Genomic DNA, 15171 nt, shown 5'->3' on the forward strand with positions numbered 1-15171 from the left:
CTTGTCTTCTCACTTTGAAGCTGCAGCACAAGAAGATGGAGATGACTTGTATGATGCTAATGATGACAGTGGCGATGATATTTGGGACGACGATCACATTCCGGATCCTTTTTTCAGTGATGATCGTGATGTGGAAGAAGAAGGTAGGCAATTCAACTACGGGCCTGATGACATTCTTGCGCTAGGAAAGACTTTTAACTGCTGATGAGTTCAAGTATGTTGTTCTCAAGTACTCTTTGAAGACACAATATGATAATAAGTTCTACAAGTCTTCGTCTGATCGGCTTGGTGCCCACTGTACACAACATGTAGAAGAAAAGTGTCCTTGGAGGGTCTATTGTTCTTTTGAGAGAGGCAGAAACAAGTTGATGGTGAAAGTGTACAATGACAGTCATATATGTGTAAGATCCGGCTACACAAAGCTTTTGAAGAGTGGAACAATTGGGCAGTTTTTTGAAGAGAGACTTAGAATTAATCCTAAAATTAAGTCACAGGAGATGGTGGATGAGATAAAGAGAGAGTACAATATGATTGTTTCCCCGGAACAATGTCGAAGAGCTAAATCAGTGCTTTCAGCGAGAAGAAAGGCTGACATGAAGCTCACTTTGTTCGACTTTGGGATTACCAAGAGGAGGTTATTAAATCAAATGTGAGATCAACAATGGAGGTTGAGACAAATCCAGGACCAGTGCCAGGAAGCATGCAAATATTCTACCGTCTTTATGTTTGCTTTGAAGCCTTGAAAACTTAATGGAGGCAGTCATGTAGGCCGATCATTGGATTAGATGCTGCGTTTATGAAATGGGATATAAAAGGACAAATGCTAGCTGCAGTAGGCAGAGATGGGGATAATAGGATATTTTCTATTGCTTGGGCTGTGGTTGAAGTGGAGGACAATCCTAATTGGCTATGGTTTGTGCAACTCTTGAAAAAAGATTTGGGGCTTGAAGATGGATCAAACTGTACAATAATATCTGACAAGCATAGGGTGAGTTTTATTATATATATTTTTAAATATTGTTGGAATGATTTATATTTATGTATATATATTTTTCTTGACAGGGTATACTAAATGCGGTTCATGAAGAGCTTCCTAAAGCTGAGCATAGGATGTGTGCTCGACATGTTCTTGAGAATTGGAAGAAGACAAACAAAGACATAGAGCTTGAGCGTCTATTCTGGAAAATAGCAAGGAGCTACACACCAGCAGCTTTTAGAGATAACTTAGAGGCATTGAAGAAGTACAATGTTGGAGCTTATGAGTCTCTGCAAAGTACTGCTCCAACAACATGGTCTCGAGCGTTCTTTAAGCTTGGATCGTTTTGCAATGACAATCTAAACAACTTGTCTGAGTCCTTCAATAGGAGTGTTAGAGAGTCAAGGAGGAAGCCGCTTCTTGATATGTTGACAGAGGTTAGGAGAAAGAATATGGTCAGGAATGCAAAGCGGACTTTGTTAACTAATAGGTGGAATAAAGAGGTTCACACCAAGAGCAGACAAGGAGATTGAACTTAATAGGCAGAAAGCTAAGGAATGCATCAGGTATATGACCACAGGACATTCACATGAAATAGAGTTTTACAATGATGCTTACACCGTGAATATGGAGAAGAAAACCTGCGGTTGTGGCTATTGGCAATTGAATGGACTACCTTGTATGCATGCTATGTGTGTCATCACAACAACAAAGCTGAATCTCAATAATTATGTATCAGATTACTATCTCACCTCTACATGGCGCCAACTCTATTCTACTGGTATGAAGCCGGTTCAAGGTATGAAACTGTGGCCACGTTTAGGTCGGTTACCCATGCTACCTCCTCCTTCAAGATTCAATCGAGGAAGGCCTAATACACATGCTAGGAGGAAAGGTCCTCAGGAGTCAGCCACTAATCCACATAAGCTTACACGGCATGGTCGTGTGGGAACATGTTCAAATTGTCGCAAAGAAGGTCACAACAAGACTAGGTGTCCTAATCCCACTGCAGCTCCTCCACCTAAGCGTCCAAGAGGTCGTCCAAGGAAAGCACAGGTTGTTTGTCTCGTTTAATTTTTTTTTATTATTGTGTTGTCAATTGCTTGTCATGTTAAACTTTGGATTCTTTGTTGTAGGGAGAGTCTTCGTCTTTTGGAGCTTCTCAAGCTTCTCAAACTTCTCAACCTTCTCAAGCATCACAAGGAGGAGGAGGATTTGGCTTCTCTTCCTAGCTTGTGTTCTTCACATTTCACTTAAGATTATTTTGTATCTGGTTTTGATAGGATTCAGTGTCTCAGATATATTTATAAAATATGTTAACTCATTTTTTGTTGGGATTCATGTAATGTCTTGGATTTGTTTTCGTTTTACCTTTAAACATGGTTTAGGATTTTAAATATTTTATTACAAAATCTTAATGCTTGTTCAAGTTCTTAAAAGAAATTCAGGTTTTTATCTTAAAATTGCATTGTCTGTTACATAGTCTCAGAACCTATTTACGTGAAGAAAGAGTGGGAGCTAAAAAAAAATGAATTTCAGATGTTATGTATTTCTCTTCGTCCTTGATGCATGATCTGAATCATGTTTGTGACAAGTGGAAAAAAAGAAAAGATCATTTACACGTCTCTCTCACACATCATGATATAGATCACCAATTATCTTATCTTCTTCTTTTCCACACAACCGTGGAAACAAACACAGCTACAATGTTCTTCTCTTGACAGGTTATACAAATCAAACAAACGCAGCTACAATGTCATGGAGTTTAAAGGGAGGCTTGTTAGTTGAAGAAATACTATGACCAACATCCTTCGATGCCCGAGCAACATCCTTCGATGCCCGAGCAACATCCTTTTCAGCTTTCTGAAAGTGCTCATTACACAAGGCAGGGACGGCCGATGCAAGTGTTGGTTTTGGAAACGTTATTAATTTCGATCGAGACGTATACATCCTAACATCACTTTTTCAAATCGTCTTCGGAGTTGATTTTAGGGATTTCTGGGTTCTTAAAGACCAGACACGATCATCTTTTTAATTAGAGTTAACGCCTCTAACGAAGAGTTAACGTTTGATTTGTTGAAGTCTAATTTTGCAAGATAAACAATGATTTCGGGAATAAATATGCGCAAGTACAACTTGGGTATTAAAAGTGCTAATTTGAAATAGCTGAAGAATTAAAAACCCTTTTTTCCCACACATCGGTGGGGATTGGACTATGGGTCTAACTCGTTTTTCCGCTACGACCAGAAAACGCAGCTTTTACGGTTGGTAGTGGTTGATAGCGTTTCGAAACAATCATACAAATCACTATAAATCGCTCCAACCCGCTCTGAACCTCTTAAAATCAAAAGCTGGTTCCAGCTAGCGTTTGCGGTTGCGGGTGGAAAAATAAATATAAAATTATTTTCAAAAATATTTTAAAATTTTAAATTTTAATATTATGAATAAAAATATATACATATTTTATATATTAATTAAAATTCACAATCAGTATCATAATTTGTTTTACAGAAACTTTAAACTAATTATTTATTAGAATTTTTAAACATTTATATACACATATATAAAGATATACACATATATAAAATGAAATGAAATATTTTTTTAAAGTTTTAATATCAATTTTCAAAACAAATTTTATTAAAATTATAACTTTCAACTAATTTTTTTTTATATAAATAAACATAATATTTTTATTAATCATATTATATTGATAATTATTATATTTTATTACAATAGTATGTTTTTTATATTTTATAATGTTATAATATGTTAATAAGGGTAATTTATTATTAAACCGCTACAATATCTTATAATAAACCAGTCACAAATATCCCGCAAATGTAACAATTTTGAAACGTTGTATCAGTCATACAAAACGCTTAATAACGCTTGAAACCGGAACCACTCGCATCTGCAAACTTCCGTACCCGCAACCGCAACCACTGCGTTTAAACCAGTCGGGCCCTGTATGTGAACGAGCTTCAATTACGCTAAAAAGGGAACGCCAATTTGGAAAAAAAAAGTACTGAGTTGTATGAAGATTTTGGGAAGATTATTCCTTTCTAGTTACCATAATACATATATATAGATATATATACACTTTTGCCAGAAGTTGAATATATATGATGAAGATTTTTTTTCTGGGATGAAGAAGACCTTTTTCTAGGAAGAAGAAGACCTTTTTCTAGGAAATTGCCACAAAATACCACATTCATAATACTACTTTTCATGTTTACACTTAGGGCTGGGCAAAAAACTCGGATCCGAAGAACCGAACCGAATCCGATCCGAAAAAGTAGTACCAAACCGAAATTGATTAAATATCCGAACGGGTTCAAAATTTTGGTATCTAAAGAACCGAAACCGAACCCGACCGAACCGAAGTATCTCGGATACCCGAATGTAACCGAAATAGATTTATATACCTAAATATATTACTTATTTTTAGATTTAATATATATTAAAAACATCCAAAATATATAAGATACTTTAAAGTTGTCTAAAATACTTGAAAATATACATAAATAGTTAAAAGTAAATGTCTAAAATAGCTAAAATATATTCAAAACACCAAAATGCTTGAAATATCTATTGATTTTCTATCCAAATATTTAAATCCAACCAATTTATATGTTAATTTTAGGTATTTTGACATATATTATACAAATTTATATGTATTATATTATTTTGATTTATGGTTTTTGAGAAAATTTAAGCATATAATGAATATTAAAATTTTAAAAATAATTTAAACGTGTTATCCGAAACCGAACCGAACCCGAACCGAAATTTAGAAATACCCGAATGGGGCTGAAATCTTTAAACCTGAAAACCCGAAACCCGATTAGATCCGAACCGAACCCGAATGGGTACCCGAATGCCCACCCCTATTTACACTAACTATTTTTATTCTTATTTTTAATAAAGGATAAAAGATATTTACACTCATAGGGTTAAATAATCTAAACTTATGGTTAACTAATTTAAACTTAAGGTTTAGAGTTGAGGAGTGGAGTAGGGTTTTTAGAACGTGAAATTTAGGATTCTAATAAATATATAAATAAATACTTTAAAAAAATAAAAATAGTTTCAAACATAAATTTTAATTTTCAAGAAGAAATTTTGAAAAAGAAAATCGAAAACAATCAAAAAAAGAAGAATTATAAAAGTTTGAATTTGGAAAAAGTATAATTCGAAAACATAAAAAATATATTTTTAAAAAAAAAAAATTTATTTAATTTTTATTTATTTAAATAATTATTTATTATGTATAGAACAAAAGTATAAGAGTTTTTTGCCACTTAATGAATAATGTATTTTTGAAAATATCTTTTTAGTAATGGTAAAAATGAATAATGGTACCATAAAAGTGGTAAATATGAAATTCCTATATTTTATTACCATTTTACTCTCATTTATTTCATTAAAATTTCTCGCTATTATTACCATGCAGTCAGATTCTTTGTGCTAGTACAAAGTTTAGAAGATCCGTCACATTAAAAAAGTATATACAATTCTGCTTAAAAATATATTGATGGTAAAAATCAGTATTACACTGTTTACTTTCTACTTGTGTAATTCTTTCCTAATTATTAAAAATTAATCAGATAAATGGATTGTGTTAAAATGTTTTTATAAATGTTGGAAAACATTGTTCTCTTTTTCTTTATTTACTCATAGGAAACGATCAAGTAATATTTGTGCTGATCATTTTGCAAAAAGGGCAATTTCTGATTCTAGAGAATGGAGTGTGTTCTTCCATTGGTGTCCATTCTTTATTGTACCCTATGTATGAACAGATAATATGATTAATGAAATAACTACAGTATAATCTCTTTAAATTAATACTCTATAAATTAATATACACTAAAAATCTCTATAAAATAATATAATTTTATAGTCCCAAATTGAGTTTTTGGTTCAATTAATATATCGATAAATTAATATCTCTATAAATTAATAAAAAAAATTATAGTTTTGGTGTAGTCCCAACATTATTAATTTATAAAAGTTTCACTGTATTTAGTCGGCAAAAAAAAATTAATATAAATGTATAAGAAACTATGATTGATGGTAAAAAGTAAAAACCAGTTTGCTCAAAATAAAAAAAAGAAGTAAAAACCAGTATTTCACTGTTTAATTATATTTGTGTATTTGTTTCCTAATTATTGAAATTTAATCAGATAATGGATTGTGTTAAAATAGTAATTTAAATGTATAAGAAATATGGTGGAGAGATTTAAACGATTCTGATGCGCTTAGTGTCTTTATATGACTTTATCAGATCGATGACCAAAAACAAACTTTCATCACTCTATCAATACATACAACTTATGTGAAGCAGAGGTTAATTATCGGATGAGTGAGATAATAATTCTTTTCCATGTTCTGGTTATGGAGAATATCATTTTGGATCTAATTAAAAGACTGACAAAGATTTGAGGAAATACAATTTCAACCAGCTTCATAATTTAGCGACATAGTTCTAGACTTCTAGTAGCCCCTTTATTTACACCTCGTTCGCTTGAATTCGTATTTGTGCTATATTATTAATTTTTTGACTGAATGTTATATTAAGAGTGCAGAAATCTCTTATATATTAATCATCGAGCATTACAACGTATTTTCGTAACTACGTGTCATCACGAGAATGATTCTTAGAATTGCTAGAAAAATAAATTGGTACATATAAACATATACTATGTTTTTTATTAAACTAACTATCAAATTAATTAGTAGTATATAAAATAATGTTTTTTCTTTCCTTAAATAAAAGCTACGGAATTACCTAATATAGTTAACATATATATGACAATTAATGATTATGAATAATACATATTTGATAACAATTTTTTTAACCTCTCTCTTTTTTGTTTAATTTTATACTAGTAAAAGAAATTAAAAAATCACATTAAGCATATAATAAAAAAAAAATATTTTTTCTTATATGTTATATTTTAAATTTTGAAAAACGACTATAAATTATAAAAAATGGAAAAATTCTCCCAATGAAAATTTTGTGATCGATTGTTTAACTTTTTTTTGTTCAACCAAGATACAAATGAACATATATCGTAGGGGTGGGCGTTCGGATACACGTTAAGTTTCGTATCGGGTATTTCAGTATAAAGGTGTAGAACCCGTTCGGGTATTTCTACACTTTGAGTCGGGTTCAGGTATTTTATGTTCGGGTTCGAATATTTTGGGTCGGGTTCAGATATTTAAATTTTGAAGAAAAAATAAATAAATTATTCATTGTTTAAGTTTTTGTATTTAACATATATTTTAACTTAACTGGTTTTCTAATTTTAAAAAGATTAAACTATTAATAGGTTTAGAGATAAAATTTTAAAAATAGAAAGACACTAATTTAGTTGTTGTTTTGAAAATTTAGATGCAATTTTTGTTAATGCAAGAAACACGAGCTTGATATGTATTTTAAATGAGTAGCAAATAATTTTGTTCATAATTATATCTATATCTATATTATCTAATTTTGAGCAGTAAGCTTCATTAATATAAATATTTTGAATAAAATAAGAGAAGTAAACTAGAAATATCGGGTTAAGTATACTTAAGTTTGGTTATTTTCGGATATCCATTCGGGTTCGGATATTATCCGTTCGGATTCAGATATTATCCGAACTGGTGAAATAAGTAATGTGTTTTGTTGTTCTAGAATTAGATGATTTTTAGACCGAGATGGTGAATACATACTAGATACACATTTATATTTCAAGTCTGCACTTATATTTTATAACAGCTTGATATATTAGATTTTAACACTAACATGTTCATATAGTTTGGCGGTGACTTTTTTTCAAAATTTTGATTCTTAGATATGTATCTGGAGTAAAACTAATTTTTAAAGATGTCCATTTTTTTAAATTGACACTTATGTAATTCACATAATTCATAGAAGAAGTTAAAAAAGGAAACTTAACTCATATCAATGAAACAAAGACGAGAACGAAAACATAATTTTATTAAGGTAGAAAATAAAATCACTTATGGAGAATCAATAGTAAACAAATCGAGAGCAAAAAAAATAATTCCCTTTCGTCATTATACAATCGATGTTGCCTATTTGATTTTGGTGATTTGTGTCAGCCGCAAAAAATAATTTTTTTGTGCATATGAAATCTTAAAAATAATTAAATGATGATATATTTACGAGACCAACATTTGTATTCGTCATTTTATAATTAATAAAGATTGTAATGTTGTAAAATGTTTAAACCATTTAATAAACAAACATTATTATAAAAACTTATCATGCGTATGCGCGCGAGTTATCATCTGGTATTCAGTAAAATTGTTGATACATATTTATATTTATTCTAAATAACATCGATATTATGTAGATTTAAACATGTGTGATGAGATAACGATGAAAAAAATGAAGCTAATACAAACTAGGGAAATTGCCAAAAATATGAAAGTACTACTTTTCATGTTTACACTAATCACTTTTACCCTTTTCTTTAATAAAAAGTAAAAGACATTTATAACCTTTTGATTAACTTTCACAAAAAAAACAAATGATTAACTAATCTAAACTTAAAACATCAACTCTAAACCCTAAATCATCAACTCTAAACCATAAACCATGAAACATCAACTCTAAACCCTACCCCCCGAAACATCAACTCCAAACCCTAAACCCTAAACCTTCAAATGAAAACACTAAAACATCAACTATAAACCCTAAACGTAAACTCTACACCTAAAACCCTAAACCCTAAATCTAAACTTAAAACATCAACTCTAAAACCTAAATCATCACCTCTAAACCCTAAACCATGAAGCATCGACTCTAAATCCTAAACCCCGAAACATTAACTCTAAACCTTAAACCGTAAACCTTCAAATCTAAACCCTAAAACATCAACTCTAAACCCTAAACGTAAACCCTAAACCCTTTATTTTTCTAAAATTAAAACCCTAAACCCTAAAACCCTAAACCTTCAAATCTAAACTCTAAAACATCAACTCTAGGGTTTTAGGGTTTAGGGTTAATTTTTAGGGTTTAGGGTTTAGAGGTTACTTTTAGGGTTTAGGGTTTAGTGTTGATAGTTGAGGGTTTAGTGTTGATCATTAAGGGTTTAGAGTTGAAGTTTAGGGTTTAGGGTTTAGAGTTGATGTTTTAGGGTTTAGGGTTGAAGGTTTAGGGTTTAGAGTTGATGTTTCAGGGTTTAGGGATCGTACTTAAAAAAAAAAGGTTTAGGATTGATGGGTTAGGGTTTAGGGTTCGTATTGCAAAAAAATAGGGTTTAGAATTGATGGTTCAGAGTTTAGAGTTGAGTTTTAGGGTTTAAGGTTTGAATTTCGAAATAGTATAATACGAAAAAAATTAAAAAATTTATTTTTATTTTTTATAGATTTTTTATTTATTTAAATATTTATTTATAATATATATAAAGAATAACGGTATAAGAGTCTTTTGCCAGTTAATGAAGAAGATATTTTTGAAAATGTTTATTTAGTGGTGGTAAAGATGAAAAGTGGTAGCATGAAAGTGGTAAACATAAAATTTCCCGTATGGGACATTTTCAAAAATACTTTCTTCAGTAAGTGTGGCAAAAGATTTTTATACTCTTGTTATCTATATATATAATAAATCATTATTTAAATAAATAATAATAATAAATAAATAAAAAATAAATAAAAAATAATAATTTTTTGTATGTTTAAATTATACTTTTTCAAATTCGGATATTTTTATAAATTTTTTTTCTTTTGAATTTTTTTTTATTTTTTTCAAAATTTCTTTTTGAAAAAAAAAATTATGTTTGAAACTATTTTTTAAAATTTTTAAGTTTTTATTTATATATTTATTGGAATCCTAAATTTCATGTTCTAAAAACTTTACTCTACTCCTCAACTCTAAACCTTAAGTCTAGATTTGTTAATTTTAAGAGTATAAGTGTCTTTTATCATTCATCAAAAATGAAGATAAAAATGATTAGTGTAAACATGAAAAGTGGTATTATGAACGTGGTATTCATAGCAATTTCCTTACGAACCAGTAGTAAGTAAGAAAATGTTACCGTCATTTGTTAATCGTTTATAGGTTAACAAAATGGTAAATAATTATTCATATTTACAAAAAAAATATTTATTTATTTATTTTAATTAATAAAATGCTGGTTTATAACAATATATGAGAATATTCTATAGCAAAATATCATCAAAAAATATTAATCTTTTTTTTTTTACAGAAAATTATCTGTTTTTATAAAATTGGTAAAGCCAAAAACTATGCCATTGGATGAAACTTTTACCGAATTATTTTTGGTCGTATGCATAATATGTACAAGATTCTATAAAGAAATAAACTATAGAAGAAGAAGAAAAAAAGTTAATGTTGTCAGAAGGCATTTCTGCCTCTCCATCTCTCTCTCCTCATAAATCAAGAGAAAGAAAGATTCAAGGAATAAGATAGGGTTAAGTTACAAAAAAAAAAAAAAAAGGAATAAAATAGGGTTAGAATATTTCTTGGAATTCCAAAGAAAAAAAAAAGAAAAAAAAAAGAAAAAAAGGGAAGCTAGAAAACATTTTGTTCAAAGTAGTAATGATAAGTTTACTCCACTACCTCTGACTTCCATTCATCCCTCATCATCATTACACCCTCACTTCTTTCTTTTTCTCTGTACCTCCACTTTTATTCCCAACATCATGATGATAGTGATGATGACGATTCCTCATCTTCATCATCATCTTCATCGTCTTCTTCTACTTCTTTTTTCTCTTCAACTCCCAAGTTCCAGTACCCAAGAGGAAAACATAATCACAGAAATCCAAGATCAAGAATCCCAAGAAAAAGAATAAGTTGTCGATTATCATCGTCATCAAGATTAGGGTTTACCTAATCTCTCTACTTTTTCTTTTAGATCGATTCTTGACCATCATCATCTCATATGTTTGTATCATCATCCACGTGTGCGTACGAGATCCGAAAGGGGAATCAAGCGTCTCGGTCCGATCCTTCGCTTCTTCAAAGCGATCTTCACTCGAAAATCATTAAAATCAAGTGTGTCTTTGTTTACTTCTTTCTTATCTTAATTTGTGTGTTTTTCTTTTGACTTCCTTTTGTTTTTTTTGTTCATGTTAAGACTACCTTTGTTCTTCTATTCGCTGTCTCTTCTAGATTTCTTCTCTCTTTTCAATTGGTGTTTTCGTTTGGCTTATTTAAAATTTATAAATATATGTGTATCATCACTATGTTCTTCTTCAAATTCTACTCAAGAAATTAAATTCCATACACATGATGATTGTTAGCATATTGTGAAATCATACTGATTCCCATGTAATCAATTTGCTTGGATCAATGAAATACATCACAAGATGAAACCTTGTTTTAAAGGAAGGTAATAATTTATTATAGACCATATTATAGAACAACGATTTGTATGCTACTATATGTGTGTGTGTATATATATATATGTGTGTGTGTGAGAGAGAGAGAGTCTCTGTGTAAATATGCTGAATTTGTCTGTTAACGAATGATGGTGATAATGTATCATGAATTTTAGAACATTAACCATGTTTCATATCATATGCTATATGAATGATATATAGATCTATATGACTATATGGTAGAGCATTCCTTGTATCTATACCAATGATCGTGACGATTTGGTACGTACGGTCAAAGAAACTTATGATTGCAGTGTGACGAAGAAATGTTTACGTACATGTATGCATTTACATATAGTCTTCACGATCTATATTTTTGGAGACTATCTATATGTATAAGCAATTGCAAGAATATTCTCGAGACAGCATTTATTTATTGCTTAGATCTAATTTGTTTTGAGGGAGAATCGATAAAACTAACTCAACTATTCAAATCAAACATAAAAAGTGTAGTCTTTTTTAAGTCAAATACAAAACTAACTTAAATAATAATAAAAATACTATTTAACTTTTACAACCAAACAAAAAACAAGAATGTATATTACATTTATGTCATTCGTAACTCTACACGTAACAGAAAGAAGTCCACGTATATGTAGACCTCATACGAAATCTACCCTATAGACTTATTATGTAGTCTACATCATAATTTGATCTAATAATTGATTTTTTTTTAATGTATAAAAAATAATTGTTGTAATAATTTTAATTAATCATCAATATAATGGATAATATGAAGTAAATATATTAAAATTTTATATAATTGAACAATTTAAAAAGTATATACTAATTTCGTAACTATGTGTTAGATAATATTCATGGTTTAGAAACAAAAAGTTCTTACGTGTTATGTTTTTTAGTGGTATAGATTTCTTAGGGTTAGATTTTACATTGTGATTTTTTTTTTTTACTGACTTAAATTTGCAAATTAGAGTTTGATATTTGTGATATTTAATACATTGATTGAGACTATTTCGATTATCAAGCAAAACATTTAGGGTTTGAGATTTGTGGTTTAGGGTTTCGTAGACTCACAATAAAGTCTAATTCACTATAGACGTTTTTTTAAATCTACTTTAGTTGATTACAAAAAATATTATTTTTAAATTAAATATAGTTTTTTTTATGAATAAAAATGCGAAATCATATATTATAACTATTTTTTAAAAATTAGTAAATTATATATTTACATTATTAAAACAATAAATTACTAGAAAAATTATTTTTAAAAACAATTTACATATTTGTTTAAATAATAAAAGATAAGAGAAAGAACTAAAAAAAATTATAGTTGACTTATAAATAAGTCTACCAAACCGAAAATAATTTAATCTAACCAAATTTTAACCAAAATAATTAAACTTAACCAAAATTAAACCAAAAAAGTTTTAACCTAACCGGATCAAGTATCCAACGTATAAATACATTTTTTGTGGAATTTGGTAAGAAACACAAAACCTAACGCTGTTGCTCTCTTTCTCTCTCAAGAACAGGCGATTTCCGGCGGTCTGACCCTATCGAGTCTCTCTTCCTTCTTCTCCCACTCGCCGTCCTCTCCGAATCACCATCATGACCATCACCACCGTCCTCCCATCCGTCAGCCATATCCACGTTGTCTCTGTCTACCTCGTCACCACTGTTCCTCTCCTTGTCTTCTCCAGTCGTAATCTCTCTCTCTCTCTCTCTCTCTCTCTCTCTCTCTCTCTATTTTCTTATACAGTATCAAGCACCTCTTGTCTTATTACTTTGCATCATGAGTCTCAGGAGGTGAGTCGGAGATGAGCAGCGGCGATGAGGAGACAGAGCTTAACTTCGACTTCCATGGAGTTCTGCCGTGTGTTCGAGCTTTGAGCTCGAGGGATGAGATGGAGTCTAGTGAGAAGAGAAGGGAGGAGATGGATTTGGCTCAGAGACGAAGGAGGAGATGGAGTTGGATTCAAAGATAAGTCTCTTACCCTTTTTCTCAGATTCAGTTTTATTTCTGATCTAATGTATTGATTATGGAGGAAACTGACAGTTTCAAAAACTGTAACCACAGTTTTAGGTACGTTCAGGACTGGCATTGAGAATAACTGCCACGAACCAGCTGAGGACTGAGGACTTAGTTGTAAGTGTATACATTTTCTCGATCTATTGTTATTTCGTTGTGTTTGGACAATGTTTTCTTAGTGATTGTATCTCAGCTGATATAACTCTTTGTATATTCATTGAGGAAACTTTGAGATGCATTAATAGGGATGTGCTTCATTCTCTTGATCACAAGCATAGGGGATGTGCTTTATTTTAAGCTGCTCAAAGGTAAAAGGATGTAAGTGTATCCATGTTGTTTTTTTGTTTAGCGTATGAGTGTTTATTGGCATTGACGCCCCAATGCCCTTGTTTGTCTCGTTTACTACAAGCTGTATATTATGGTCACATGACTGAAATACTGGTGCGAAGAGCTTCTTTTCCTGATGAATTCACACGGTTAACATCCATCATGTGGGTAAGAAGAAAAAAATTCTTCTGCTAGGCCTCTTCTATTTACGTATATGGGTGCTACTTTGACTTTCTAAATCAATATTCTCTAAATATGTGTGTTTAATCAATTTTTGTAGATAAACGAGATTGTCTTAAAGCATGCTTATTATAAGGATCAAACATGCATGTCACAAGCTACAGATTCAGCGATGACCACTTTGGTGATTGTGCAACCACTTTTTTGGCTAGAATTAGAAGATAGACGAAGTTTTTTATAATTATCATGAGAGAGAATAAGATGTTTGTAATAGGCATTTGTATTGTACTTTTGTACCAGACTACATTGTATTGTTCTCTTTGTACCAAACTGATGTATTATGTAATAACTTACTTGGAGTAGATTTCAAAAGACTAATACTGGAATAGACATATGTATTGCACTTTTGTACCAAACTATATTTTATTGTGCTTTTGTATCAAACTACCCGTTAGAAAGCAGACTTGTTTAATACAACCTTAAAAAAAAATTAAGATCCCCAAGTTTAACATAGGTTCATCACTTAACACAACTCTAAAACAATGTAATACAAGAGTCACACATAAAAGTGACTCAAGATCCACAAATTCAACATAAGTTTCACATAACCTCCAATTACAGAACTAGACTTACATAGACATCTACACTAATTAGTTAACTACATAGTCAAACCAAAAAGTTGATAGTTTCATAATTATAACAGATTTTCTTTTCAAAATCACTTGAGACCAATATGATTAACTTATACTCACTATCGGACCAAAAAATCTTAAAAAGACTTAATGAATAATACATGAATTCACATTTTTATAGATTTTTCTATGGACAGAACTTAGAGCATCCGCATCAGCGGTTTTAAAGAGGTTCATGGGCTCGGGTTCATAGGCCCGAAAATTAGAAAGAAAAGATTAAATGGATTTAAATCGGTGATCCGGCTCTTGCTAGTGAACCCGTATGATACGAGTTCAAGCCACGCGTTGAACAGGCAGTGGCCACGCGTTATCGCGTCGAATGCGAGAAAAATAGGGTTTCGCGTGAGAGGATTCATTTTCTCTTCTATTTTCGAAAGCTAGGGTTTCTTTCTCTCGGAGGCGATTTCTCGTGCGACGCGACAGCCGGAGATTTTCTCGATCTAATCGACGTCGGACTCTCTCCTAGACGATCTCAGGTCAGTATCGACTACTTTGACGGTTTGATTGAATCGATTTGGGCTCGAAAGCGTTCTCGGTTAATGAAAATCGATTTGGGGGTTTCGATGTAGGGTTCGAAATCGATA

At 30.9% G+C, this 15171-nt stretch overlaps 1 protein-coding gene and 1 long non-coding RNA gene across 4 annotated transcripts; both read left to right on the top strand.

Annotated features, from left to right (window-relative positions):
• Positions 1 to 1546: 1546 nt before the first annotated feature.
• LOC106334958 lies at positions 1547 to 2208 on the top strand. The gene is made up of 2 exons (XM_013773370.1): positions 1547 to 2032; positions 2113 to 2208. Exons 1-2 carry the CDS (start codon positions 1547 to 1549, stop codon positions 2206 to 2208), a joined length of 582 nt encoding a protein of 193 aa, XP_013628824.1.
• An 8307-nt stretch (positions 2209 to 10515) lies between these two features.
• Positions 10516 to 14328, top strand: LOC106292632. 3 transcript variants are annotated; one of them, XR_001260213.1, is made up of 6 exons: positions 10516 to 11012; positions 12887 to 13061; positions 13163 to 13505; positions 13611 to 13706; positions 13798 to 13883; positions 13996 to 14328. It is a non-coding gene; the product is annotated as an uncharacterized LOC106292632 (long non-coding RNA). The 3 variants fall into 3 exon arrangements; XR_001260214.1 differs by having other exon boundaries at positions 12892 to 13061; XR_001260215.1 differs by having other exon boundaries at positions 10517 to 11012; positions 13611 to 13696.
• The last annotated feature ends 843 nt before the right edge of the window (positions 14329 to 15171 follow it).

The sequence above is a fragment of the Brassica oleracea genome, chromosome C1, assembly GCF_000695525.1.
Source record: "Brassica oleracea var. oleracea cultivar TO1000 chromosome C1, BOL, whole genome shotgun sequence".
Taxonomy (NCBI): Eukaryota; Viridiplantae; Streptophyta; class Magnoliopsida; order Brassicales; family Brassicaceae; genus Brassica; species Brassica oleracea.

What these genes read in the sequence shown, in the direction of transcription:
- LOC106334958 (XM_013773370.1), top strand. Translation starts at nt 1,547, where the DNA reads ATGACCACAGGACATTCACATGAAATAGAGTTTTACAATGATGCTTAC. An exon ending in GTCGTCCAAGGAAAGCACAG is followed by an intron (nt 2,033 to 2,112) that starts GTTGTTTGTCTC and finishes TCTTTGTTGTAG; the next exon opens with GGAGAGTCTTCGTCTTTTGG.